General features: G+C 41.4%; 1 protein-coding gene across 22 annotated transcripts in view; it reads right to left on the bottom strand.

Annotated features, from left to right (window-relative positions):
• Positions 1–27,509, bottom strand: part of ANK2 (ankyrin 2) — a 359,385-nt gene that overhangs the window by 160,251 nt on the left and 171,625 nt on the right. For 9 of the 22 annotated variants that reach the window (XM_061443180.1, XM_061443141.1, XM_061443188.1 and 6 more), the window contains exon 1: positions 18,306–18,640. The exons of the other annotated variants lie outside the window; for them this stretch is intronic. In XM_061443180.1, coding sequence (XP_061299164.1) covers positions 18,306–18,428 — 123 coding nt within the window. In that variant the 5' untranslated portion in view covers positions 18,429–18,640. Of the gene's footprint in view, positions 1–18,305; positions 18,641–27,509 lie in introns of those variants that run through there. 22 annotated transcript variants of the gene reach the window in all.

The following is a 27,509-nucleotide window of genomic DNA, read 5'->3' on the forward strand; positions in this document are numbered from 1 at the left end:
CTATGCGTTGCTAGTTACATTTGCCCCCCAAAGTCATTCTTGTGAAATCCTCCCCCAAAGAGATATTTCCTTTTACATTTTTATGGTTAAACATAGTAATTAAAAAGGAGAGAGAGAAAAAAAGACTGTGCTGGGACCTATATGTCTCCAGATTTCCTGAACTTTGAAGTGTTTCCTAAATGAAAAGTCTTAGGGATTCTTCTGTAGGAAGGTCAAGCACAATGTGGGTCACTTGTTTCTGGTAATTATCTTGGGTCAGCTCTTGAACTCACAGAGATTACAGACTAATGATTCCTGCCTTTGTATTATTTATGCCCTTTTACGTTTTACAAGAATGACACCAATATGACCATTATTTCCAAAAAAAATTGTTGTTTTCTTTCTTCTGGCATCTACTGTACACTGGTCACAGAGGCCATACCAAATAATTCCTGAAACCCTGGCAACCTTTATGAAGAGGCAGCTGCCTACCACAGGATTTAGCAGCAAATCTTTTTCAGCTTGAATAATCTGAGTCCAATCAATTGTAAAAATCTATTCTGAGCCATTCTGAACAGAACAAATCATTTTGCTATGCTGTAGTATATGGTGAATCACTCATCACATTGAGCATAATGATCCTCTGGACAGCAACAAAGAGCTCTTACTCCAAGTAGTGGCATATATCTTTCTATCCCTGCAAGAATGAGCTAACAGGTAAACGGGGTTTTAATCAGCGCAGCTGCAGGTCCTGCAGTACTGAAGGGACACATGTGGCAGAACTGGAAAAAGATTGTTTTGTGGATAGGAAAGTTTATAACAAAGTAGTTTATAATATATACAAATAAAATTAGAAAAAAAAAAAGGCAATGCAATCTCTGTTATTCTGAAGTATTTATGGCTCCCTTGTGAATTTAGAGTGCCCTTCCTCAAAACACAAGCCACCTGAGTCTTCAGCATTCCACAGATAAAGTACATGGACCAACAAAAAAAAAAAAGAAATATCAAAGTGCAGACAAATCATACAGCATACTTCCTGACAGACCCTCATATACTGGTTAGTATATGTACTTGCATAAGCAAGTACAAAAAGTAACCTTTTTATTCCACTATTTATAGTGTTTAAATAGGAAATTTATTGAAATACAATATTAACTAAACCATTAGCACTTGGGTTTCCTGCAATTCACAACACACTGATTTATATCATGCTTTTTTTCACACCTATTCACATTGGGTGAAAACATCTCTTATGAATTCTGAAGTAACCAGGAAAAAAGTTTTATTTCCCTTCTACAGATTATCAACTGATCAATATGCAAATTCCTAATGAAGTTGTTTTTTTATTAGCATGTAACAAGCTACTTTCCTGTTTGAAAAATGCAAAGAAAGAGCATATTTATTAGGGCATCACCCTGAGATTCTCCACTGGATGCCATATTTGGTATCTGTGACCCAGACTCGGCTTGCTTTCTTTTCATTTTGGCTCATGAGAGGTTAATCAATTATAATAAAACAGAAAATCAAGAATATGAAAGAGAGACAATGGTAACTGCTTTCCTCTGAGATCTGCTATTTATTAATAAACTAATCTAACATATAAGGAGCAGAAAGAGAGATAATACTTCAAGAAGTGCTACATATATATTAAATAGCATAGAATCTTATATCTGGAACACCAGTAATGCAGATTCTAATAAATTTCCTCATATTAAGCAACTTAAACATTGTTTTTTATTGTAACAGCAATACTGTTTGAAAATAGATTTTTTTTTCCCCTTAAAAAGTTATCACAAGCTTTGATTATTTTTACACTATATCTTCAAACAGAAACATGGTCTGTAACTAACTTCTTCCCTAGAGCTCTGTTGTAGGAAGGATGATGAAACCTACTTAATAGTTTAACATGCACAAAATGTCATAGCTGGTAATTCAGATCTATACAGTCTTACCAGACCTTCTGTGGAACTAGAAAAATAATATTAATTTTTAAATGCTAAAAAAAAACATACTTTATTTTAGTATTAAATACATGTTGAAATTGTGCCTGTATAGAATCATAGAACGGTTAGGGTTGGAAAGGACCTTAAGATCATCCAGTTCCTACCCCCTTGCCATGGGCAGGGACGCCTCACAGAAGACCATGTCACCCAACGTAAAATCATTCTTTATTAATACTGCTTGAAATTACTGGGTATAGAAGTATCTTCTTGTCTCAAAGCCAGCTACTGTCCAGAGTTACATTCTGGTAAGAGAAAGGGGTAGACTGCGGCCCTCAGTACCTAAGAAATGCTCCAAGAAATACAAAACAGAACACAGAAACACAGGTTTCAGTATCACCTGTTGGCTTAAGGATGAAGAAAGAAAGAGCATCAGATGTAGCATATATACACAGCTGTTTTTTCTGCTTCTATACCTGTCAATTACAGCGGGAAAAAAACCCAACATATTCTTAGGGAATCCTCAAAGAATATGACATTTTTGGGTAACACTAAACCCCTGATTCTGGCTTTTACTCTCCATACTAAGTAATGGTTGCTAGTGTACATCATGACATAGGTTCTTATTTGCATACCAGTAGTTAATTTACTCAGTTTGGGTTTTATTTTGCAACCTGTGCCTATCTACTATCTCAGGGCCCATTAAATACATCTGGTATAACAAGTGTTTCTACTGATCTGCATAAAAAATACTTTTCTCTTGAATAGCAAGATATGTGCTTTAGTAAATTGTTCTTTATGATTACAATAGAGTAAGTACAAGTATATCCAGTGCCATTGAAAGAAAAATACACCTAACCCCCCCAATACCTACACGAATATGAGCCAATGCACACTGACAGATACACATACATACGCACACATATACACACACATTGAATATATCTGTACAATGATAAAAAAAACCCAGCTGTGCAAAGTAGACTTACATTTAGTTGAACTATAACCATAAACCACAAACCACTGAAGTCTTTCTATTTGTACTATTATAGCTTGTGTTATACGTACTCAACTAACCACGACACTAGATGCTTGAAACAAAACAGAATCCAGCATCTCTGGCTCCATGTTTCTGGCTTTAACAAGCTGTTAAGGCTTTGGTGCAGATGAAGAGACATCCTCTTTGAAGCAAACTCTACACAGCTTCTCCTTCCAAGCTTTGAAGAAAGACTGAGTCATGAAATAGAAAGTTATATGCTATACTCATCAAATGTCAACAGTGTTTGAAAGCTTAGGCTTATATCATTCCTGTTGAATATTTTTCCTTTCCCCACACTAAAGTAGTATGTAATAGATTATACATAAAAGATGACAAACTTCCAAAAGCAATTCTCAACCATCAAAAGTGTTTTAACAGGGTATAATCAAGAATTTTGGTTTCTGTACATGAACAACAATTTGTGCCTTATTAGTTACATAAAGCATCCAGATGAGGGACAGAATAGCATGAAAAACAAGTATGCTGTGAAACTGAATAAACTTTCATTACTGCAACCACATACACACTTCAAAATGTAATTTTTGAGATCTTGTCATTGAAAATACATCTTCATAGAGAGGAGTCCCATAAATGCTATAAAACCTGCCCTTCGTAATTCATGATGCTGTGACATGCACAATGTTAATGGTGTACATACTGTGACTATTAAACATGAGAAAATATCCAAGGTTTTAAGAACATCTTTGCATTATCACATGAAATAAATACACAGAAAGAGATAATCAAATAAATATTACTTTTGAAGTTAAGGTATTAATAAATTCAGGTAAGCATGATCCAGGACAATGCCTTTTCCTAAAAAACCTTCTAAAAAACACCAACACAAAACTCTGAACCAATAAAAGGGAAGAACTTAACAGGTAGTCCTAGCAGACAGGATTCACACAAAAAGCACCATCAGGGAGCAACAAACACCCAAATGTCAGTTGTAATGCAAACATTAATTACCCACCCCCTTTCTCTAATATCTCTCGAGATATTCAATGGAAAACATTCATCTGGCTTGCTTTGAAGCCATAAGCTACATAGGGGAACACACGGCCTCCTCTTCTTGAAAGGATCCACATAATCATAGAATCATAGAATAGTTAGGGTTGGAAAGGACCATCTATTTCCAATCCCACTGCCATGGGCAGGGATGACTCACACTATACCATGTCACCAAGGCTATGTCCAGCCTGACTCTGAACACTGCCAGGGATGGAGCATTCACAGCTTCCTTGGGCAATCCATTCCAGTGCCTCACCACCCTAACAGGAAAGAACTTCTTCCTTATATCTAATCTAACCTTCCCCTGCTTAAGTTTATTACCCTTGTCCTACCACTGCAGTCCCTAATGAAGAGTCCCTCCCCAGCATCCTTATAGTCCCCCTTCAGATACTGGAAGGCTGCTATGAGGTCTCCATGCAGCCTTCTTTTCTCCAGGTTGAACAGCCACAACTTTCTCAGTCTGTCTTCACACAGGAGCTGCTCCAGTCCCCTGATCATCCTCATGGCTCTCCTCTGGATCCGTTCCAACAGCTCCACGTCCTTCTTATGCTGAGAACACCAGAACTGTACACAATACTCCAAATGAAGTCTCACAAGAGCCCTGCTCTTGCAAGAGGGGCCGGATCACCTCCTTCAACCTGTTGGTCACGCTCCTTTTGAAGTAGCTCAGGATACGGCTGGCTTTCTGGGCTGTGAGTGCACACTGAAGCTGGCTCATGTTCATTTTCTCATCAACCAACAACACCAAGGCCTTCTCCGCAGGGCTGCTCTGAATTTCTTCTCTGCCCAACATGTAGCTTGCTTGGGACCCAGGTGTAGGACCTTGCACTTAGCATGGTTAAACTTCATCAGGTTGGCATCAGCCCACCTTACAAGCATGTCAAGGTCCCTCTGGATCCCATCACTTCCCTCTAGCGTATCAACCAAACCACACAGCTTGGTGTCGTCGGCAAACTTGCTGAGGGCACACTCAATCCCACTGTTCGTGTCACCGACAAAGATGTTGAACAAGACCTGTCCCTGCACTGATCCCTGAGGGACACCACTCGTTACTGGCTTCCATCTGGGACTGGAACAATAACTGGATTTTCTCAAAACCCAATAATGCAATTTTTAGAAAAAGCATAATTATGACAGAACCAAAATCAGATGCTAGCAAACTCTATGAATATCACAGAACCATAATGGGTTGGCTTGGAAAGGGCCTTAAAGATCACATAATTTCGGGACAGTGACAGGGACACCCTCCATTTTAGAGTATCTTTTCACATCTACATTCCTTTTTTCCAACCCTGTTGTGTCACTGTTACAGCTCATTTATTCAGCCTTCATGGCTGAACACCCAAATTTGGCCCAGAGGCAATTACAAGATGGAAAATAGGTCGCAAGCCTCCACAAACCACTCCCCTCCCCAACGCCTTCTCTCAACACATCATTTCCAGCTTTCCTCTCTGACCACATCTTTGTAACACCAAATAGGACAGAGACATATAAAATTTCAATTACATGCAATGGAAAATGAGTATGTTTCCACAGAGGTAAGTGCAGTTGTTAATAGCAGGGTCAAAACTAGATTCCAATTTATCCAGACTTGACTTGTTACCCTTCTTTTTGGAGAGCAGTACTTCTTTCAACCATCAGCCTGAGCAGGGAAGTCCTATGAACTTGTTTAAGTACTTATCAACAGAAAAAAATATTGCTAAACTGGTCCTTAGCCTTTACTATGTTGGCTGAAAAAAAAAAAAGTTGGAAAAAAGAAGAAAACCCCTGTGGCAGTTACGTCAGCCAGCTTCCCTACAATCCACAGCCTCATCCATCAATGGTCACATATCTGGAAGCAGTAAGGCCATCAACATTTCTGTCCCTGTGGGATGTTTCCACTTCACACTTTTTAATTCTTCACCCCCATATTATATTATGTGCTATTTCTGAAAGCACATTTTATACCAGAGATTTTTACCTTTTCTAATTCTTCAAAAGGCATCACACTGATGGCATACGAACATCTTGAGTTCCTGACATTGGGGAAAACCACCTTCATTTAATCCTTTGCAAATTTCTCTTCAATCCCATTTGTGATTTTCAAGCTGTTTCTGCTCCTGTTTCTGCAGAGCTGTACTGAAATTGAACAAATGGTCACAAACTGCAACTGAAAATATAAAGCTCTGGGATGGTTATGTAATACAAGGTGAACTATCTACTGTTGGAAATCTGCTGGAAAAAATTCTAAATCTCTTGGAATCATTAGCAAATCTGTCAGGGATTCCAATGAGTTAAGATTATAGTCTATACTGTTACAAAACCAAGTGTTCTTATAAAACCTTTACTTACAGTTCCCTATCTCTAAATTAACCCTGTCCACCTCAAAAACTGTTTCCAGAAGGAGGCTGGTTCTTCTCAAGAGCTCTATTTTCACAACACGGACTTTTCATACTGAAATTCGTTTGGCATTAAAAAAAGATCAAACAATGCTTCCTGTATCTCAAGCTTCTGGACCAATAATTGTTACTACAACTGCGGCAAGACTACAAAATAATGATGGTTTATTGCTCAATATAAGAGAATATGTACTGCTAAATCACAGGTTGCTCCAAGCCCTGTCCAACCTGGCCTTGAACACTGCCAGGGATGGGGCAGCCACAGCTTCTCTGGACAACCTCTGACAGTGCCTCACCATCCTCAGAGGGAAGAACTTCTTCCTAATATCTAATAGCTAAACTGAGATAAATGGAAAACTGATGTTAGTTAGCTTTTTCTACTATCCACATACTCCTCAGCTGAAGCAATACTTTCATTCTTACTAAGCTGCTAGTACGGAATTTCGTTCTGTTCCTTCACTTAACCAAAGTCACCAAACAGAGACCAAACCCATGCTCAGATTTACATTAAGAGCACTGTACCAACAGGTAAAAACAAATATGGAGGGAGAAATCCTCAGTAACTCAAGTGAGACAGGAACCTACCACCCTGCATCAGTCATCCTGGCACCTTAGAAACACAGAAAAGATGGCTAAGCACGTACTTCCTCCAGCCTTGGAGAATTCATGCTGCAATGCAGACCTGGCTCTGTGCAGAGTTTTTAATTATTTCTGATTTCTCCTGTTTGGGACATTATATTCAAGGCTTCATCATTCAGCACTAGGCTACACAATGCACTACTTCAGGGAAACAGCCCTACTAAAGTACATATTGCTGGTGCCTGTACCTGAGGAAAAGAGAAAGTAATGAATCAATTATTACCCAAGAAGTGACCAAGCAGTTTATCTATCTTTCAGACAATGCTGCAGACTTTATGTAGTCCTTGTAATAAACAAGAAAAGGAAAGAAAATACAATGCAGGGAATTTTTTTGTCATCTTAAAAATAGCCCTGATGCCATGGTCACACACTGAAGTTGCTGTTTGTCACCCGCAGCGCAGATAGTGTGGGTGCTGTGTTAGGGGATGAAGGCTCCTTCTGTACAGACACAGCACAGCAACAGCATTTAGAATACTGTGTATTTCATCTAGTTGTTATGGAGTCTCCAGGCATTTCTTTCAAAAAATTTTGCTGTGATACATCAGTTGCTATTGCCAATGACCATGCAAACTAATGTCTTTTTATTATTTTTATAAAGCCAATTCACTTTTTCATCTCCAGCAAACACCATTTTGCAAAATGATTTCATACTCATTAAGCCAAACTTGCTCTGCACACAGCAGCTCAGCATGCCAATTTAAGGCTCACATCAGTGTTTCAGAATTACTGAATCCATCCTGCAGAGTCATGTCCCTCTACCAAAAAAACTGAAAAATATCTACCCATACATCATTTTTTCCATGAGCAACAAGTAGAATTAAGAATGCAGGTCTAAATTATCAGGAAAAAAAAGAAATCCTCATCCTTCCTTAGGTTACAGTAACAGCATCACTTCCCTGTTTTTTAAATATGAAACACTGCAGGTTTTCCAGGTGGAACTGAGTCCTGTTGCACTGTGTCATGGCTTAAGCCCAGCCAGTAACCCAGAACCATGCAGCTGCTTGCTCACTCCGCTCCTTCTTCCTCCCCCCTGCTCCCGGAGGGATGGGGAGGAGAATCGAAAGAATGTAACTCCCACAGGTTGAGATAAGAACAGTTTAGTAACTAAGGTATAACACAAATCACTACTGCTACCACCAGTAATAATAATGATAAGGGAAATAACAAGGGAAAAGAATACAACTGCTCACCACCTGCCGACCCGAGCAGCAATCTGCCCTTCCGGGTAACTGCCCCCAGTTTATATACTGGGCATGATGTGCTGTGGTATGGAATACCTCTTTGGTTAGTTTGGGTCAAGTGTCCTGTCTCTGCTTCCTCCTGGCTTCCCCTCCTCCCTGACAGAGCATGAGACTCAGAAAGTCCTTGGTCAGAGTAAACATTACTTAGCAACAACTAAAAACATGGGTGTTATCAGCGCTGTTCCCAGGCTGAAAGTCAAAAACACAGCACTGCACCAGCTACTAAGACAGAGAAACATGACTGCTACTGCAGAACCCAGGACAATTGCCAGCTGCGCTGGTTTGGAGCAGCGGTGCACCTTTGCTAGACATCTTGACATAGCATAAGCCAGAAATAGTAAATAGTTAAAAATAAGCTTAAATTATTAAACCCAAAACAGCCTAGAGAGGTTTGTAATTACAGTTCTATCAGCTGCAGTCGTTTTCTACGAGCCCAGGGAAATAAGAGCTACATTCATTTCAGGTGGTGGCTGGGTCTAAACAGTGGCTTTATTTTATATAAGGAAATAAAGAGAATGCAGAACTAAATTATCAGGGAAAAATCCACACCCCTCCGCAGTTCACATACAGTAATAGCAGCTCAAGTTTTCATGGCCTGATCCAACCATCTTAGTCTCCAGTGATTTTTTCAGTACACATGCTAAAAAGAAGACAACTTCTTTAATCTAGCCTTACTTCCCTTCACCCTTCTTTTCCTGTTCTTTCTTATCCTCTCTTCCTCAGAAGGGGAACAGAGTCCACAACACAATTCCCACCAGCTACAGTGGGAATCTTGATGGAGGATGAAAATCACAGAATCAGAATTACAGACTGGTTTGGGCTAGAAGGGACCTTAAAGCTCATCCAGTTTCAGTCCCTCGCCATGGGTAGGGACACCTTCTACTAGACCAGGTTGCTCCAAGGCCCATCCAACTTGGCCATGAACACTGCTAGTGAAGGAGCAGCCACAGCTTCTTTGGGCAACCTGTGTCAGGGCCTCACCACCCTTCATAGGGAAGAACTTCCTAATGTCTAATACAAAACTCCCCTCCGTCAGCTTAAAGCCAAATGTGTGCTTGGAAACCTATTTAGGCTCAGTTCCCTGAAACTCTCTCTTTTCTGAAGCCCTAAGCAGCTAATAAGCATACTATATAGTGAAGAGGTTAAAATTAACTCTTCATTAGCATCAACAAATAGATGGTAATTATGGGCTTTTTTAAAAAATTACAGCCTTTTGTTTTCAGTCACTTCAAAGGGCAGCTAGCAATTAATCTATATTGATCCCAATGGGGAAAGATCAATAGAGTATCAGCAGCCCCTGAAAAGCTGTCAGTAGAACACCGTATCTATTTACAATATATGGAAATTTTCTATGTAATTACTGAGAGACAACCCTTAAAACAGTGCCAACACCTTAATATTTTGTACAGCATCAGCTTCATGAACCATCTGAAATTCACTTAATTACATTTGTCTGACTGCAGTAATTCATATTATATGCTCTAATACTATATATTATTGTGAAACAGCGTGGAATATCTACTCCTACTTACACCTGAGCAACTCCATGGACTGGTGAGGAAAAGAATGTTGATTTTAGTTGTCTAAGGCTACAGGGGTACTAACGGGTCACTAACAGGAGTGTTCATCAATGTTTAATTAAGTACAGGAAAGTACTTCTTGCAAACTGTGCACCCTCCCCTAAAGAAGCAGCTTCCAGTCAGGGAGGAGAAGTCTGACATACATTCAAACAAAACTATCCAGTGCCACAATGACTGCACAAAAAAAAAAAAAATTGCTTGGGATCCATGCAGAGAATAGGAATTATTTTTAAAGAAAACCTCAAGTAACACATACAACCTCAAAAAGTAACACTAAAGATATTTTGTGAACATAGAGAGTCAAGTCAATACAGTACAAAATTCATTTTCCTATCAGCTGCAGTAATTTGCTAAAATTCTGAGAAAGAAACAAAATTTTAAGTTTGGATAAAGTTGATGACAAGCTTATAAAAATGCAAAAAAAAAAAAAATGCTTACCAATTCAAGGTAATTTACAAACCATTTTGTTAGGATAAGAACAGAACCTGTGAGGAACAAAGTCTTTTCATTGCACCTGGAAAATGCTACAGGACTGATGATGTTCACCTACAACCCACAATTCCCTCTGATGTCACAGGACCTTTTCCTAAAGAGACGTTCAGGTCTCTACTTTGGAACACGTTCTATATTTGGACATCATACAGGAATTAAACATTAGACAGCATCCCAAACTGTACACTGAACACTTCTTTCCATGTTCACTACATTAACTAAACAGGAAGAATTTCAAAAAGATACTTGACCAAGAAATACATATTGATAAAAACATATTTGTTTAAATTCTGAAGCAATACTAATGCATGTGCTTGCAAAGAAAAGGCTGAAAACCCATTTCTATCACAGACAGATCCCAAAACACATGCTCCAATTGGGCTGTGAGTCTTTGCTGGAGAGGGCACCATCTCAGGGCAAGAACTGTTGCTTGAATGGCAATGATCCTACTATACTGCTTACAGACATACTCACTGTTTCCACACCCTAGATGCTCTGTATGTTGGCAAATACATACACCAGGGCATAGATCCAAGTCTCGCCATTAAGGTATGATCTCTCAACGCTCATATGCCACTATTAATCCAGGTGCCAAACCTTCCCCAGGAATCCAATGGAAAAAGCCTGAGGGACTAAATTATAGAAGCCAGATTCCTAAAAGCTTGACATGTCACAGTTTAACATCTGACATCTACATTAGTTTTCCAACTCTTGACCTCCACTTGTAAAATTTCCCTTCACACACTTATTTTTAATCACTTAACACAAAACTCCCTGAATATACTGTAATAGTTCTTCTCAGGGGTGCAGAAAACACCACCAATTTAAAGAACATAACAGGACATTTCATGAGAAGGTAACCAAACCCAAACAAGAAGCCACAGAAGTTTGTTTGGTATAGTTTCCTTCAATGTGTAAATGCTCTGGTTTTTTAATCACTTATAGTTCCCGATCAGTAGGATTCACGCTTCTTAAATTTGCAGAAAACAGGATAGGTGGAGTCACCATAGGCAAGTGCTATCATTTCTCCTCTCTCTTGGTTGCTCTTTCTGAAGTTCAGCAAAAATTCTTTTTCCTGAAATAGGTGGAGTGAGAGATGAAAACTTTTGGGCACTTTCATAATTCCATAGAAACAATCACATTATGAGTCAAGCCAGCCATAAAATCCAAAGTGTGGACCATTAAATTGGATTGCATCAATCAAGCTTTACAAAAGGACTGAGCAAGCCATGAGCACATTCTAATAGAATCATAGAATGTTCGGGTTGGGAAGGACCTTAATATCACAAAGTTCCAACCCCCCTGCCATGGGCAGGGATGCCTCACACTAGACCATGTCCCCCAAGACTCCATCCAGCCTGGCCTTAACACTGCCAGGGTTGGAGCATTCACCACTTCTTTGGGCAACCTGTGCCAGTGCCTCCTGTTCCTCCTCCTGTGGACAGTATTTAGCTCAATGGACCTATAAGCCTGATGGTTTACTTCTGTTGGGGGAAGGAAGCTGGGACAAAGAAGCAATACCCGTATCTGTATCACTCTGTCTTCTCATGTCTAGATGAGAACTGTGGCCCCAGCTGCCAGCAAGGAGCGGTGCAAAAGCTACCAGCAAGCAGCAGCTTTGGAGGCCTCAGTAAGACAGATGTCCCCACCCACTTATTCCTCCTCGCCTGCCTTCTTGTGAAGTCAGTAATAGGAAAATTATTACAACTTTCATGAAAGCATGGTAATATGGATCAGTTTCCCTCATCCAACCCATGGCTTCCTGCACAAGTAGCAGGCACGAGAGAGAGAGAGAGAGAGAGAGAGAGAGAGAGAGAGAGAGAGACCAAAGATGAAGACCACTCCTGTGCCTACTATGCTGGCTGCTATGAGGCGAGAAGTACCTGTGGGTGCAATGTATGTGCTGTGTAAGACCCAGGCTCAAGACCAGGAATGCTTCCCCTCACTTAAATACACAACGAGCAATCATCACCACTATCTGTATTTATTTAATGACACCCATCTACTAACCTATCCCACAATCCCATCTATTGAGACAAGTATTTTCTCCAGTATTCCAGGTATGGACCAATTCAGTATAAAGCCGTGAAGAGCTAACTCAAGGTACCAAAAACATGCTTAGGTAAATGATCTATGTTTTGTCTGTATATGGTTTATTAAGGCCAAATAAACCTTGCCTTTCAAATATAACCAATAAAACATATAAATCATGGTATGGCTAGACAGCAATACAAAAGTGAGCAAATTTAAACTTGCAGTGAAGATTGGTCCTTTCTCACCAGAAATAAAGGACTTTGAGAACACCAGTCTTCACTACAACCCCTTGCTTTATTTCAGAATATTGTGTATTTGTTGCCAGTTTAATTATGGCAATGAGTGCAAAAGTCTCAAATAACAGTAAGGAAATAATGACACTTGGCACTCTGGTGACAATCTGTGTCTGCATAAAGGTGAACAGAGCTTAATCAGAAATCACTTTAGAGTCCTACTTGGTTTACCTCACTTAGATTAAACCTACAGCTTTAGATTAAACTGAGTACCTATCTCACTTGAGAAAGACATACTGCACAGGACATGCATGCTAAACACAGCAAGAATCCCCACACCGCAGAGTACTTGGAAGCTTCAGCAGTGCTGCAGTCACAGAGACATTACCCCTCAAAGAGGACACCTAGAAAGTGAAGCAGCAAACACCCATCATGAAATGCAGTGCCATCAAAGATGCTCCATTTTACAGGGAAGCAAACAGTGGGGCATTATTTTCATGCCCAGAAATATCTACATAATGAAACCACTAGTTTGAGATACAGAAGGTAAACAAACACTCAAAGGGCATCAGGAATAGGCACCACCTACACAAATGCTGTTATGAAACACCAAGATTTTTTTTTTTCATAGCTGAAGAGGCATTTGAAACATCTAGAAAACTAGTTGAGTCACAAAGATTTGTTTGCCAAGGCAACGACCACAACATTGAGCAGATTCAGTGCTAAATCAAAAACAGTGGGTTAAAGAAGCAATAAACCTTGAAAGCTTCAAGTGTACAGAGTTTAAACAGTGAGAGAATTTTGCTCTTTCTTAGCTCAATACAAACTCTGTGCCCATCCTGTGGCATGTTCAAGCTGGGTTTGGCATTCATGAATCAAAGCAGTACTGGGCAAGAGTGAGGAATCATAGAATTGTTTTGTTTGGAAGGGACCATAATGCTCATCCAGTTCCTACCCCCTGCCATGGGCCCAGACACCTTCCACTAGACCGGATTGCTCCAAGCCCCGTCCAACCTCCAGCACTAGACCTCCACATGACTTCCTCCCAAGGACACATTTTTCCAGCATGCCCAAGCTCTCATTAATTCCCCCATGCCCTCCTTTCCTTGCTGAAGCTTTGGCCCTTTCCAAAGGAATGACCTTTTTGGCTATGATGTCCTGAGGTAAAGACTGGACTTGATCTGAAAGGTCTTTTCTAATCTAGTTGATTTTATGATTCTACCAGCCTCGGTGCAGAGCCCCCATACCAGATACCAAAAGTATACTTGGAATTTCAAATGGGCTTTTCCACTTTTTTCTGAGATAAACAAGACATCATTTTCTACGTGAATTTTGTAATGTGAGATTTCTTTCTGGCATTGTTTGCGAAAAAGGAGCTGGAAATGTGAAAAAAACATCAGCTATTGAAGAAAAACAAAGAAAACTCAGTCCACGTCAGCTATGAGATGTGTTGACTCTTCCCCATACGCATCTGAATTCTGCTGACAGCAGCAGCTCTTTATTTCTCCCTTCACCCTTGTCTTTCCACAGATATTGTCTGGCAGCAGCAGCAGCTCTGTGTGAGCTTTGACCAGTTTCAAATGAAAGACAAAACTGTTTCCCAATCGCTTCTGGTGAGCAATGGGGAATATTCCAGATGCTGTGGGACATTTTATGCTAAAGGATGCTGAATTTATGAGGCTGGCCTCTAAAAGAAGAGGTGTAAAAGTTTTTTAACTTTTTTTACAGCTATGTTTTCAAATACTAAATAAATACCCACTTACTGCTAGTAAAACCCAGAAGCTGAACTCTATCCTCATCACTGATAGTAGAAGGGTAAGAGGCATCAGCTTCCTGTACTTATACATTCAATAATGGGTTTTATTTGGCAGTAAAATCAAGTTTTGATAACAGCTTTTTTGTTTTGGGATTTTATTTTTTGTGGGTTTTCTAAAACCTTTTAAACACTTGTCATATGCAAAGCTAGGAAGCTCTGTCTGCTTTGAAAAGTATTTTAGACAGGGAAAAGCAAACGTGTTACATTCTGCCAGGGGCTAGGAAGCCAGATTCCAAGGCTGTAATTCCAGCTTTGCTACTGACCCAGTGAGTGACCATCACATAATCAAGCTGTCTCCCTTTCCTTACTTTGCAAAAGACAAGCCATATTCAGCTATCTTCAAAGATACTGTGGCAAGTGGGGCTGGGCCTTACATATCCTGAACTTAGGTATAATGGAATTAGTCATGCCTAAATTTCAATAAAATCTACGCATTTTAAGCCACGCACCTCCTGTGTTAGCACCTGGCTTTAATACTCCTGAGACATTCAGGTATCCATGCAACTATTCAGACCATTGGGTTGGTTTTTTTTTTTTGCTTACACACATGTATTTGCATCAGTATGTGGTTCTCAACTTTGCAAGAAAAGACTGCATGCACAGATGTGAAAATTTCTCATATGAATGCAAGATGAGCAGAGATGACTTCTCAACCAGTTTAAAAAAATCAATTAACTCAGTCTTGGAAAGAATACAAGAGAAGGTCTTGAAATTTGTCTTCAGCCTTGCAAACACCTGTTCCCAATTTTGGGGTGTGGAATATATCTGTTCATTTTTAGAGAACTACAAATGTCGAAGGACTGCAAAGACATTATCTGGGGAAGAATGCTACTGATGCTGGCTCTTTTCAAAGCTCTGCTAATAGCCAGGGAACTGTTATTGTCCAGAGCAATGTCCAGACATGATGACAACTAAGAACATTATGGTCCTGAGAAGCACAGAAGCTACAGCCTTTGTAATGCTGCTATCAAGACAGATGATGATCACATTGCAAAGTATCATAAAGCAAAATACTCAAGAGGGAAAGCCACACTAGTCCCACAGCATGCAGCACCCCTGGAAGATAGCAGAAGCATGGGACAGTACAAATAGATGCCCAGCATGCTGGCAGAATGTAAGACCTAAAGTCATGGCCCTTCATTATCCTCTTTTGCATAATCAGGATGTTCCAGGGTCTAAGGCAAAGTTTCCATCCCAAGGCCGAATCAGCACTCCATGCATACAGTGTATCAGTACATGGCTTGAATCCCAATGAAGTTTGAAAAGACAGCTCACAATACCTTATGTCAGTATATTCCCCCCTCACTACTGTTCCTACAAACAAAATGGATCTCTGTTGTGCTGAAAGCCCAGACACTGCAGCGCAACAGCTTTTAAATAAAACACAAAGCTGGGACCATATGCACCATATGCAGAAAGCGTTCAAGGGCTAAGAGCAATCAAAAAAAAAAAAATTCATAGACATTTCATATTTTATGGGCCTGCACATACCATTTGCTCATAACCTCCATTTTCGAAGGAAATCCCAAAAAACTGAGAGGGTTCTGCACCTACTAGGAGACAGTCATGTTTTGCAGTAGAATACTGATTTTTCTGCTGCAATTCAAGTGACATATATATATAAATGTATGCATTGTATATCTAACCTAAATTTCTGAATACAGATATTATATGTAACATATATATTTTGCGTATATCACAGTGTATGCACACAGAGTTATATATCTAACATGCTCTACATCGTGCATTCTGCCCAGCATAAGGGTGTATACATGCAAACATAAACAAACTCATCCTCATGTTGCTGTATATGTCTCCTGCAGAAGGAGCAAGAGGATGGATGCTCACCCTAATCTGCACCCCGCACCATGGGAGAGGCAAGTTTAGGGTGCAGCTATGCCCTTGTTTATGTAACAGCAAGGTACAGCCGCAGTAAAAGGCACACAGGAGCCAAGGCTGTTATTGAGTATTAAGAACAAAGAAACACAAACACTGAGGTACTCTCCATATTTTCTAAGCAAAGGTGTTCCCTAGATGGGAAAATCTGATTAGGAGCCTGCATCACCATACATGATCACTAACAAAAATGCAGCCTGAGCCTGTCTACTTGCAGTCAGGAATATGTAGGAAAAGAGACAGCAGCAGGGGAAGTATTCATTCTATCTAGCTTTAATTAAAGTAGTAGAATACACATTTGAATCAAACATATTCATTAAAATCAAGAAAAATAACAACTTGCTGTGATGAAGTAACTGAGTGCTGGGTAAACATGAAAAAGCCCCTCCAGCAAGGACAGCCACACATTAAATACTTCTTTTTTAAAAAATAAACAAGGGATGTTTTGCATAGAGTTTTGCAGTCAAAAACATAATCACAAAAGCTACCTTATGCTGCAGTGCCCCATTTAGGAGATTAGGACAGTAATCCCAATCTGCCCCAAGCCACTCTGCCCCAGCACCCAAGCACTGCACACATGAGAAATGACATTCTTGTTTTGACAGAGAGAATCCTAATGCAACCTAACAAACCCTTCCAAGGGAGCCATTTAAAAGTCAGGAAGATCATAGCCAAAGGTCCCAGAGGTATCACACAGCCTTGGGAATTTTAATGAAGTCATGCAATTTAGAATATGAAAATCCACAAGATTGAATGTAAAATTAATTCAACATTTCCCAGGTATGCCAAGGGAGCAGATGGCTTCTCAATCCTAGAGATTTGCCAAAAGGATCTATAAATTCAAATGTTACGCTTCAGGACTCTGTTCTTTTCCTTTTTACGGATAGATGTCTGTATGCATGCAATGTAGCAGAAAAGAAAAAAGGACAGATGATGCCTTTTGAGATGATCCCTTCCAGAAGAATACTATAAAGAACACATCCAAACATGGTGTCAGTGAATGAGTTAATACACATCACACTCTAGAGATAGAAGAAAAGAAATGACAATGAGGAGTCATTAACACAGGCACCCCCGATGTAATACAGCCCTAAAGCTAACCTTAACAGAATCTTTGGGGCTTTTAATATTTTCTCCACTACTGTATATTATTTGTGTCCTTGGAAACTAAAGAGTGAGCTGGCAAATAAATCATCTCCTACTTTTTTTTTTCTTCTATTATTCTCTTCTCCCCTCCTCCCCTCCCCACAAGGCTATCAGAGATGCCATTCTACAGTTTTAACACAGAAAGAAGAGTTAATTATAAATTAGGAGTAAACCTCCCCAAAGGCTGAAACATCTAAATGGATACGCCTTCACAGCATCAAAGACTGCCACCAGCAACAGACACAAAACCCAATAGACTGCAGACTGGCGTTTCAGGCCCTGGCTAGAAAAAATACACCTGCAGCGGCAGTGTGAATGCACTGAATCACGGCTGCTCACAAGGGGTCAGTACCAGCTGCAGAGTGAATCGGCCATCACACCCAGCATCACAGGACAGGGCTCACATGCAGCATTTCCCACTGCTGGGAATGTGGGAAGTGGAAGTAAAAACAATGGGGAAATGGAAAAGAAAAGCTGCTGTGAAGTACAGAAACACAGCTTCATGCTGCAAAGCACAAATACAGCCACATCCCTCCACAAGTTCTTTGGCACCTTCCCTTCATCCCCCAAAAAAGGGCTAGAGGTGCATATCCCCATTGAGGAGTAAGGTCTTTCAAGCCTCCAGCTGGTCCAAACTGCGCCTGTGGCCATTCCTATTTGCCTGGTCGGTGTATAGCTGTGGGCTGCCACGACTGACAGCACTTGAATTACAGGGCTGCAGAGAGGCTAAGTCCACAAGGGATGGGAAGGATGCAAATGGTAAATAGGATACGAAAGGTTAGGAAAATGAAGGGGAGAGCACTATACATGGCAATGAACCCCTGGGAAGGGCTGCACGGGGGGGGGGGGGGAAGAGAAAGGGGCTGTTTCTCCCCTCATACCTTGCGTTTCCGATCTGCCCTAGAGATTTTCCGCTGCCTTTTCCTTTCCTTCTCAAGGTTTCTCTCCCTCTCTTCGAGTTCAGACTCTCGAACTTTTTTAATGGAAGCGGCTGCGTGAGCCATTTTGGAGAGGAAATCACCAGCTCCCAGGAAGCTGTTTCCACCACACCAGGCTATCCAGGTGGTTTATTTTTTTCTGCAAGAGCACTGGCTGCAAGCCAGAACTTCACAGTGTTAATCCACTCTGCCTCCTCCGGCACCCCAGAAAAGGTCACAGCTCTGCTCCAGGCTTTGCAGCACCCATAACCCGGGAGCACTGAGAACCAGGTCCACACACGCAGTCAGGTCCTCACACTCGCAGGCTGAAACCACCGCAGCTTAGCTGCCACAGTGAGGGGAAGGCAAGCTTCAGGCTTAGATGGGGAGGAAAAGAAAAGAAATCAAAAGAAGAAAAATCGGCCTTTAAACACATATCACCAAACTGGGAAGCTCTTCTGGGATTCCTTCAGGCAGGCTGTGTCTTCTGACTGGGAAGAAGGCTCTACTTCAGCATCACCGCCAGGCGGGGGAGGGGGCGCAGCTGCCTCCTTCTGCTTGTCACATTGCCTTTATGCAGGGTGAGAAGAAAATGGTGCAGTCTGACTTACTGACTTGCTGCGCTGCGACCGCCTGTGCTGGAGCCCTGGATACGCTTCCCTGCTTCTTTCCTCCTCAGGATGTTCCTTTTCGATAGGAAACGGGGATGAAAAGCTGCTGAGTGCAGAGCGAGAAGCCTCCGCCAGCTCACCTGCAGGCAGGCAGCGGGGAGAGCCGCCTGGAAACAGCTTGGCGATATTCAAGCCCTCATTGTGCCGCTACACAACCACGTGAGGCTGCATCAGGCGACCTGCATGAAGCGGCGAGCCAAAGGCAGCGAGGAGGGGGGCTGCTGCTCGGGAAGCAGGCAGGCTGAGCTGGGTTCAGCCTGTCCTGTTCAGCTCAACTCCACACAAGTAAAAATAATGCCAGCGAGCACGCTGTTCATTACTATTCAATGCTAAAAGATGCCTTCAGGTACTTCCTAAGACAACCTGCATTGATGATGGGGAATTATTATAGCTGTGGACTAAGAGACCAAAATGTAGAGCAACAATGTGTGGCTAATTAGTCTCCCCTTTCTCACCACGAAATATTTTTTGGGTTTGGGACATTAATTTATACCGTTAGTATCAGAGACAAACCGGTCAGATGCTCCCTCATTGCTGAAAGCTCTACTCCCACCTCCCTGGGTAACTGTTATCAAGTATCAAGCATTTATTCATCAGGTGTAGATAAAAGGAGCCTTTGAACTAGTTCCCAGCAGACCTCTGATCACATTTCAGCTCTCTTCAGCACCACTGATTGGGCCCTTTCGAGGCAGGTCCTGAGGGAGAGGAGGGCTGCAGAGCTTCTGTGCAGTCTGCATCCCCAGCTGAGCCACCCCAGAGCAGCTAGGAATATGGGAGCTCACTAACAGCATCACTAAAGATCACCAAATCGAAGAAACAAATCTCTTAGCCAAGTTTCCCTCTGCAACATATTCCTTGACTTCAGCCTGAACGCGACTGAACGGCCACTAAACCTGAGCATTATAAATTTTGCTGTAACACAGCACCACCAAATCAGTAACAGATATCCCCTGAGCTCCTCATGTGACAGCTCATAGACCAAGCCTAATGCCCACCCCACATGATTTTTACACCCACAAAACTGGTTGTTTTCAGTTAATACAGACCATTTATCATTACCATGGAAATAGTCATTATTGATGACTTCTGGTTTTACTGTACGTCTTCACTTTGAGAATTTCACAGATTGCAAAACCCTAATTTTCACCAAAAAAAAAAACCATCAGAACTGAGCAACTGATAAGACCAAATGAAATTGTGAATATTCTTCAGAAGATCACTGTTAAAGACCTTCAGGTCAGTTCTGTGAGTTCGTTATTATGTCCCATAAACATTTTCCCCTTATCTCAAAGACACAGAAAAATATTTTATCATCATACAGAAAAAAAAAAAGCAATTTTCAATAGGTTATTTTGGAAAGAACATATCCAATCAGGGGAGAAGAACATCCAGTATATGTCACAATACTTGACACAGCTAATGTCCCTGCAGGAAATCAGTGTTCTGTTTTAAGCCAAAACAATTTTCCTACTGAAAGTAGAAAATGGCTTGTCATTGTCCTGTGTATACAGATCTTCATGAAAATAAATCCTTTTGCAAACAGCAGGCTGAAGATTACATTTTCAAGATCTGTTGAGTAAAAATGGAGACTGAGCAACTTCCCCCTAAACACAGAAAAGGCACTATGAAGCTGCTAGAGAAGAAAAACAGAACATCCAGCACTGCTACCACAAACAGCATGTAGGAGGGGAATGGGAGAGTTGGCAGATGGCCAGTAACATAAAAAGAACACAGGACCAGAAAAAGGGTGGTTTTTTTCTGAAAAGCATTTGTTATCATCAGCTCTGAATGCAGAAACATATAACTCATGAAGTTCAACAAATTCCCATTTGATATAATAAAGCTTCCAAGACTTCAACCTGTGCCATGTCCTGTGTGACCTGTGACTAACCTCACCTTGAGAACCACCAACATATGGGCTCTTAATTAGGGTTGCATCTCCTATCAGCCTAGTTTACACGCTGGCATAAATCAACTTCCTGACCTGATCTCCTCATTTCACAGTCTCCAGGTTTTCATTTTTTAACCTGACCCACAAGGACAGACAACAAGCTCCTGCACTGCAGTGCTTTAGTAGCCATAGCTATGATCACGTCTTGGTTTTAACAGGTAGAGGGACTTGATTTACTGAGCAAATCAGAATTTTCTGTCTATAGAAACCCACTGGATAAAAATCAACAGTTGTTGAGTACAAAAGGAAAGGATGTAAACAATTGGTTATTGTCGTGGTTTAAACCCTAGCCAGACAGCTTGTTCACTCACTCCCAGTGAGTGGTGCCAGGCTGAGAGCAATCAAGCCCCCCACCCCCCACCCTGGGGCTCTCCCCTTCCCCGCTCCCCTGAGGGATGGGGAGGAGGATCGAACGAGTGCAACTCCCACGGGTTGAGACAAGAACAGTCCAGCAACCAATGTACAACACAAATCACCACCGCTACCACCAACTACAACAATGATAAGAGAAAATAACAAGGGAAGAGAATACAATACCACCGGCCAAGAAACAAGTCCCACCCAGAAGCCCCTGTCCTTCTGGGTAACTCCCAGTTACCACCCACCCCGGGCATGACGTGCTGTGGTATGGAATACCCCCCTGGCCAGCCTGGGTCAGGTGCCCCGTCTCTGCTTCCTCACGGCTTCACCTCCTCCCTGGCAGAGCATGAGCCTCACAAAGTCCTTGGTCAGGGTAAACATCACTTGGCAACAACCGAAAACATCGGTATCACCAGCACTGTTCCCAGGCTGGAAGTCAAAACACAACACTGCACCAGCTACGACAAAGGAGAAACATGACTGCTACTGCTGAAGCCAGGACAATTATCTTCCTTGAAGCATATCCCCTCCACAGAGGTCCATCTCATAAAGATGAGATTCTCTCCCCGTAAATCATGTGGGCAGTTGCAAAACCAAAACCAGGCATAGAAATAATGCCCCAAAAGAGTGTGACTCAAATCTGTCCTCATGTCCCAGAGTTATAAAAAAAAAAGAGGCTGTGATGGAGTGGGAAAAGTCTTTCATGTATCCAAGACAGAATGGAAGCTGTTCTTCCCAGCTCTGAGTTCCTAGCATCTTCAGGAAATAGGCTGGAAATCAATAGTGGTTTCAAACAGCTAGAAGTGGGAAAAGGCTGTCCCAGGCAATAGTTTGGTAGACATAAAAGGTGGGCAATTCAAGTTTTTGCTGGCACTGTGGAAAACCCTTCCTGATAAAGCAGATTCTGTAGGGGAATTAGGCTCCCTCCACAGTGATACAATGACCAACTTGTTCATAATATCTAGCAAGTACATCTACATGTTGGTTTGCAACCATATAACAACCACCATCTCTGTCCTTAAAAGTGCTGCTGTGGCTTAAATTTCTCCCACTGAAAGGCAGGATATGTTAGGCCAGGCTTGGAAATGCACATGGACAGCTGTCAGTGATGTAGAAACCAAAAAGCACTGACTCTGCCCACAGGTACAGATGTCAATGTCTCCTCTCTTGTTATTTCAGCCAAGTGAAATGTCAGAGGTAGGAAACCTTGTCCCTGTGGTTCAGGAAACTCTTCTCCAAATGCTTCCTCTTGAGGGATGAGGAGGGAGTATTTTTGATTTTAGTGGTGGACTTGGCAGTCCTGTTGAACTTGATGATCTTAAAGGCTTTTTCCAACCCAGTTGCTTCTATGACAGGAGCATAAATATTTGAAGTGTCAGAGGAGCCTAACAACATACTTAATTCAGCCATTTAAAGCGATTTGGATAGATTTGGCATATTGGCATATTTGGCCATTTCACTATGAGGGATTACACATTCCTTAGAAAAAAAAAAATGGGGGGGGCAAAATAATTCTTGTGGAGGCTAAAAGCACAAAGCTAAGTGTAGCAGTATATGCTACATTTATAAATTGTTTCCCTTCTCATTTAATCCACACTCTTATTAGTCACAAACAGTACTAATTGTCCTACTTCTAAAGGTACCATACACCTGGAAGTGAGTTACCAGTCACAGCTCCATACTGCCTAGGTTTCATTTTTTATTTTCCTGAAAGAAAAAATATTGAAGTTAAAAAAAAAAGGCTCTACACTCTCTCACTCTCATGTTACTGAATATGTGAAGACAACATGTTCCAGAAAGCTCAGAGCTGGAAATAAGTGTTTCTGAAAAGATATATAAAACCATCTTCAGGCTTTTTTTCTGTACCCTGATTATATCTATTTATTAATTGAAAAGCAGTGATACAGAACAAGAAATGAAAAAGGGAAAGCAATGGCAGTATGTTAACATAAATTAGACTAGTCTTAATGTCTCTCCCTCTTTTCTATTATACCACCTGAGCAAAATTCACAGTGCTGACACAGGTAGTGGGTAGTGCTAAAAACACACTACAGATAGCACAGTAATATTGGCAATACCAGCTGTCACCGTCCTAGCTAGCTAGGTCGTGGCAGTTAAACCTCAGGTGTAAAGGGTGGGGCCAGTTCTGCGCAAGCTGCGCCTCACCTAAAAAAGTCCTCTGCACAGGCTGGAAGAGCTTACTCTCACTTGCCTGTATGAACAGGCAAGGGTCGAAACGGCAGGTGACAAGGTGCATGGGAAGCTGCAGATCCAACCTTGCACGCGGGCGGACCAGCACATGGGTTGCTCGAGATTGCTCAGGAGATGACAGTCCTGGTCCGACACTTCCTGATTGCCTAAGCACCCTTTTCCAACCAGATTTACATATTCCACATGCCCTTGGTCATCATGCTTGTAGTAAGCGTGGTTAAAGCCCTTCCCAAACCTTCACTCGTAAAGCCAAGCCATCATCATCATCATTGGCAATACCATACCACACACACACACGGTGGCTTTCTGTCTTGGAGGTGTTCAGTTCAATGCTGAAAAACTTTAAATGTAATTAATCATTACACCAGGGAAAAAAGATACTGCTTAGCTACCCTCATCTTGAAAGAGTTACTGAAAACATGCATCTACTCTTAAAAAGTTATTTTTCCTATATTACAGATGAAGAAATGGATATAGTATGCTTACATGTCTGCTCTTAAGAATGTAAGAGCAATCACTGTGGGAAGAGACCAGTGATTCTGTCTCCAATAATGGCCAAAAATCTGGTACCTAGTAAAAGGCATAAGAGGGAAAACATAGCTGATATTATCATAGAATCATCATAGAATGGTTGGAACTGGAAAGGACTTTAAAGCTCATCCAGTTCCAACCCCCTACCACAAGCAGGGACACCTTCCACTAGACCAGGTTGCTCCAAGCCCCGTCCAGCCCTGCTTTGAGCACTGCCAGGGATGGTGCAGCCACAGCTTCTCAGAGCCACCTATGCCAGGGCCTCACCATCCTCATCAGAATGATGGACATCTGTGCTAGACATTTCAGTTTATGTAGCCATCCTCACAGGCTGTTTTCCATTAACTAGTTCAGTCTCTCTTTGAACCCTTCTGAATTTCCAGCATCCATGAGATATTAAGGCAGAGTTCTGCAGTTGAACTACACATTCAGAATATTCATTGTCACAGACAACTGCTTACAAGCCATCAAAGAAGACAAGATAAAATAACTGCCATTCTCAAATCACAAAAGACCTTACAGTCATCCTTTGCTAGCATCCAGGCTGTGCCATGACAAAGCAATGCTTTGCACACACCACCAACTTTCAGAACACCTAGAACCAGGGTTTAGAAAAGACCCTCAGAGCGTGATGTCCCAGGTTAAATAAATAGCCCAACGATGACGCAGAGACACTCCAGCTATGTCTAACTTGGAAATTCAAGAGCATTTTTTTTTATCAGAATCCTGAAGAAACTGGAGAAACAGGACACTTCTGGCAAGAGTGCCCATTTTGCAGGTCTTTTGGTGACAGCTAAGCCTAAATATTGCTCCACTTAGTTTTCATATTGATTGAAAATATTGATATCACATTCTATTTTAACTAAGGCAAACAGGACCTCACCCAATAGCTCACTAGGGGCAACAGCAGACATTTTACTGATTTAAATGGACTTTGGATCAGGACCACAGTCACTTAATTCAACACTGCAACATGGCTTCTCATCTTCCTTCCCGTCCTGGTCTTCCTACCCTACCTTCTTTTGGCTTTAATTGTGTCTGGCTTTGATCTTGTGGGAACAGAAGCTGCTATTAATGACAAGAAGGAGCTGAGGGATCATCCTGAAGATGTTTGCAGATCTGCCAGGTCTGATTCCCAAAACACACAACACATTCCTCAGGATCCCTCCTCACACTCCCTGGTCACTGTGCTTACCTCTGCTGGAGCTGCTGCAAAGGGGCTCCTTCCTGTTCAGGTGCAGTTTTCCAACCTGTCTTCTGCTCTGCTGATACACAAGGGCAGCCACCCACAGCTAAAGGCAGCTGCCTGGGATCTGCATTCACACTGCCCACTCCCCAGATGCCATCTAGTGCCATGGACAAGTGGTCCAGCACCTTGTGGGAATGCACCTTCCCTAATCCTGCCTCCTCTGTGTAACCACATATAGTTTCTCTTGCTGGAAGACAAGAAAACTGAAGGGAGCAGCAAAGACTTTAAAGCATTTGATATTTATGATAAAAATAAGTGGTTTTCTTTTTCTTTTTCCTTGAATGCCTTCCCATTAATGATCTGGCCTGTTCTCAGAAGGCTTTTTCCCACCTTTTTTCTGAGCATTTGCATTACAGCCAGCTACTGCCAAATCACTTTAGCTCTCGGAGACAGAGCATATTTCAAGCTCAAGGGCAGCAATCTGAGAAAAAGTCAGAGAAAGCAAGTTATATGCCGAGAGATACTTGAATATATTTCTTTTGTGTCCCTGATGGATCAATCCCACTGCTTGTGATAAAAAGCCCTATTACTTGTTTGCCCAGAAACCAGTCTTAACAATGAACTGCCTGAAGACTCAAAAGGAGAGCTCTTTATTCTAACCCCACTGACTTATCTGATACAATAGCTCACTATGTTCAGAAATAATCCTGTATCAATCATATGGCTGGACTATACTGTTTTATGTAGTATAACCAATTTAACAGGAACATTTCTTTATCTGGAAACAGAATTCTGTTATCTCAAAGCTAAGTTTCATGCTATAGGGAGACAGAAATCAAAATAATTTTACAAATGATAATGATACAAAAAATAATTATGCCTGGGCAACAAGAGCATGTAACAGGAAAACTGATTTGGTTGCCACTGCCTTGGAAGCCTGTAAGCCAGCATGACCCAGATCTCATCCACTTTAAATCCCTTCAGTTGCACCCTGATGCTGCACATAATCAGCTCTGCTTAAATATCCTTGCTGATACATGTAAAAGTGCACCTCCACTTTAGTGTTGGGCCAGGTCACATGGATTCACATCAGAATGGGCCCTACCTATCTTGAATTAAAAGATTACATGTCCATAGCTATCAAAACAAAGACTTAAGTGACTGCTGCCTAAACAAACATTATTGTATGTGTATATGTACTATATATATTTGTATGTGTAGCAATCTGACCCACAAAATGAACCTTCCAAAATACTGGGTATCAAAAATAAAGTGACTACACATAATCAAGCATAAGAAAGATTCTAACTACACAATCTCAAGTACATTAGCAATAACCTGCCTTAAGTAACAACCTACAGAAGTCCAGTATACCTGCTCTAAAGTTAGTAATGCTATTTCCTTTTGCTTGTTTGATGAAATAAAAGTTAGATAACATGTTGCTTCATCGAATACTTATGGCAAAGAGATACATTTATTTATATATATATATATATAAAAAAGACATTTAAGATGTCTTTCAAGCACATTTTCCTACTGCTTATAACAAGAGAAGACCTATCTGCCACTTGTTTATAAAAACACAGGATAAAATTTTGGATTCTCAAAGACTATTTCAGACACTCCCCAAATTAAAAACCATATGAAACACAGTAAGGTATTAACCCCCTTCTTCTGAGCTAGATGTTTTTCACTATTTTCTCACCAAAGAAGGAAGGTTGAGATGCCTTTACTTTCAGAGTGTCTCCCCACACCCAAATAACTTCAGGGGTCCCAATGTCATAGAATCTTAGAATCACAGAACGGTTTGGGATGGGAGGAACCTTAAAGTTAAACTGGTTCCAAACCCCCTGCCACAGGCAAGGACACCTTTCACTAGACCAGGTGGCTCCAAGCCCCGTCCAACCTGGCCTTGAACACACCCACGGATGGGGCAGCCACAGCTTCTCTGGGCAACCTGTGCCAGTGCCTCACCACCCTCACAGTAAAGATGACCTTCCTCATCATCTAAGAACTTCTTACTTATATGTAAGGAACTTCTTCTTTATATCTATTGTCAGATCAAACCAACATATAGAATAGCATTACTATGTAGAGTGTTCTGGATTCCACTACCCTACACACAGGCGGATAGTTGATAAGGACAGTAAAAGGATGGAAGGAATTTACCACAGAGGAAATCACAAGGAGGAGAGACTTCTCCTCCTCCAAAACACTCGGGCACCTTTGGCAACTCTCGCTAGGGGAGCAGTTCT

The sequence above is a fragment of the Pezoporus flaviventris genome, unplaced genomic scaffold, assembly GCF_033815535.1.
Source record: "Pezoporus flaviventris isolate CSIRO_AGI_PZ_B2104156 unplaced genomic scaffold, CSIRO_AGI_Pfla_v1 ptg000002l, whole genome shotgun sequence".
In the NCBI taxonomy this organism is placed as follows: Eukaryota; Metazoa; Chordata; class Aves; order Psittaciformes; family Psittacidae; genus Pezoporus; species Pezoporus flaviventris.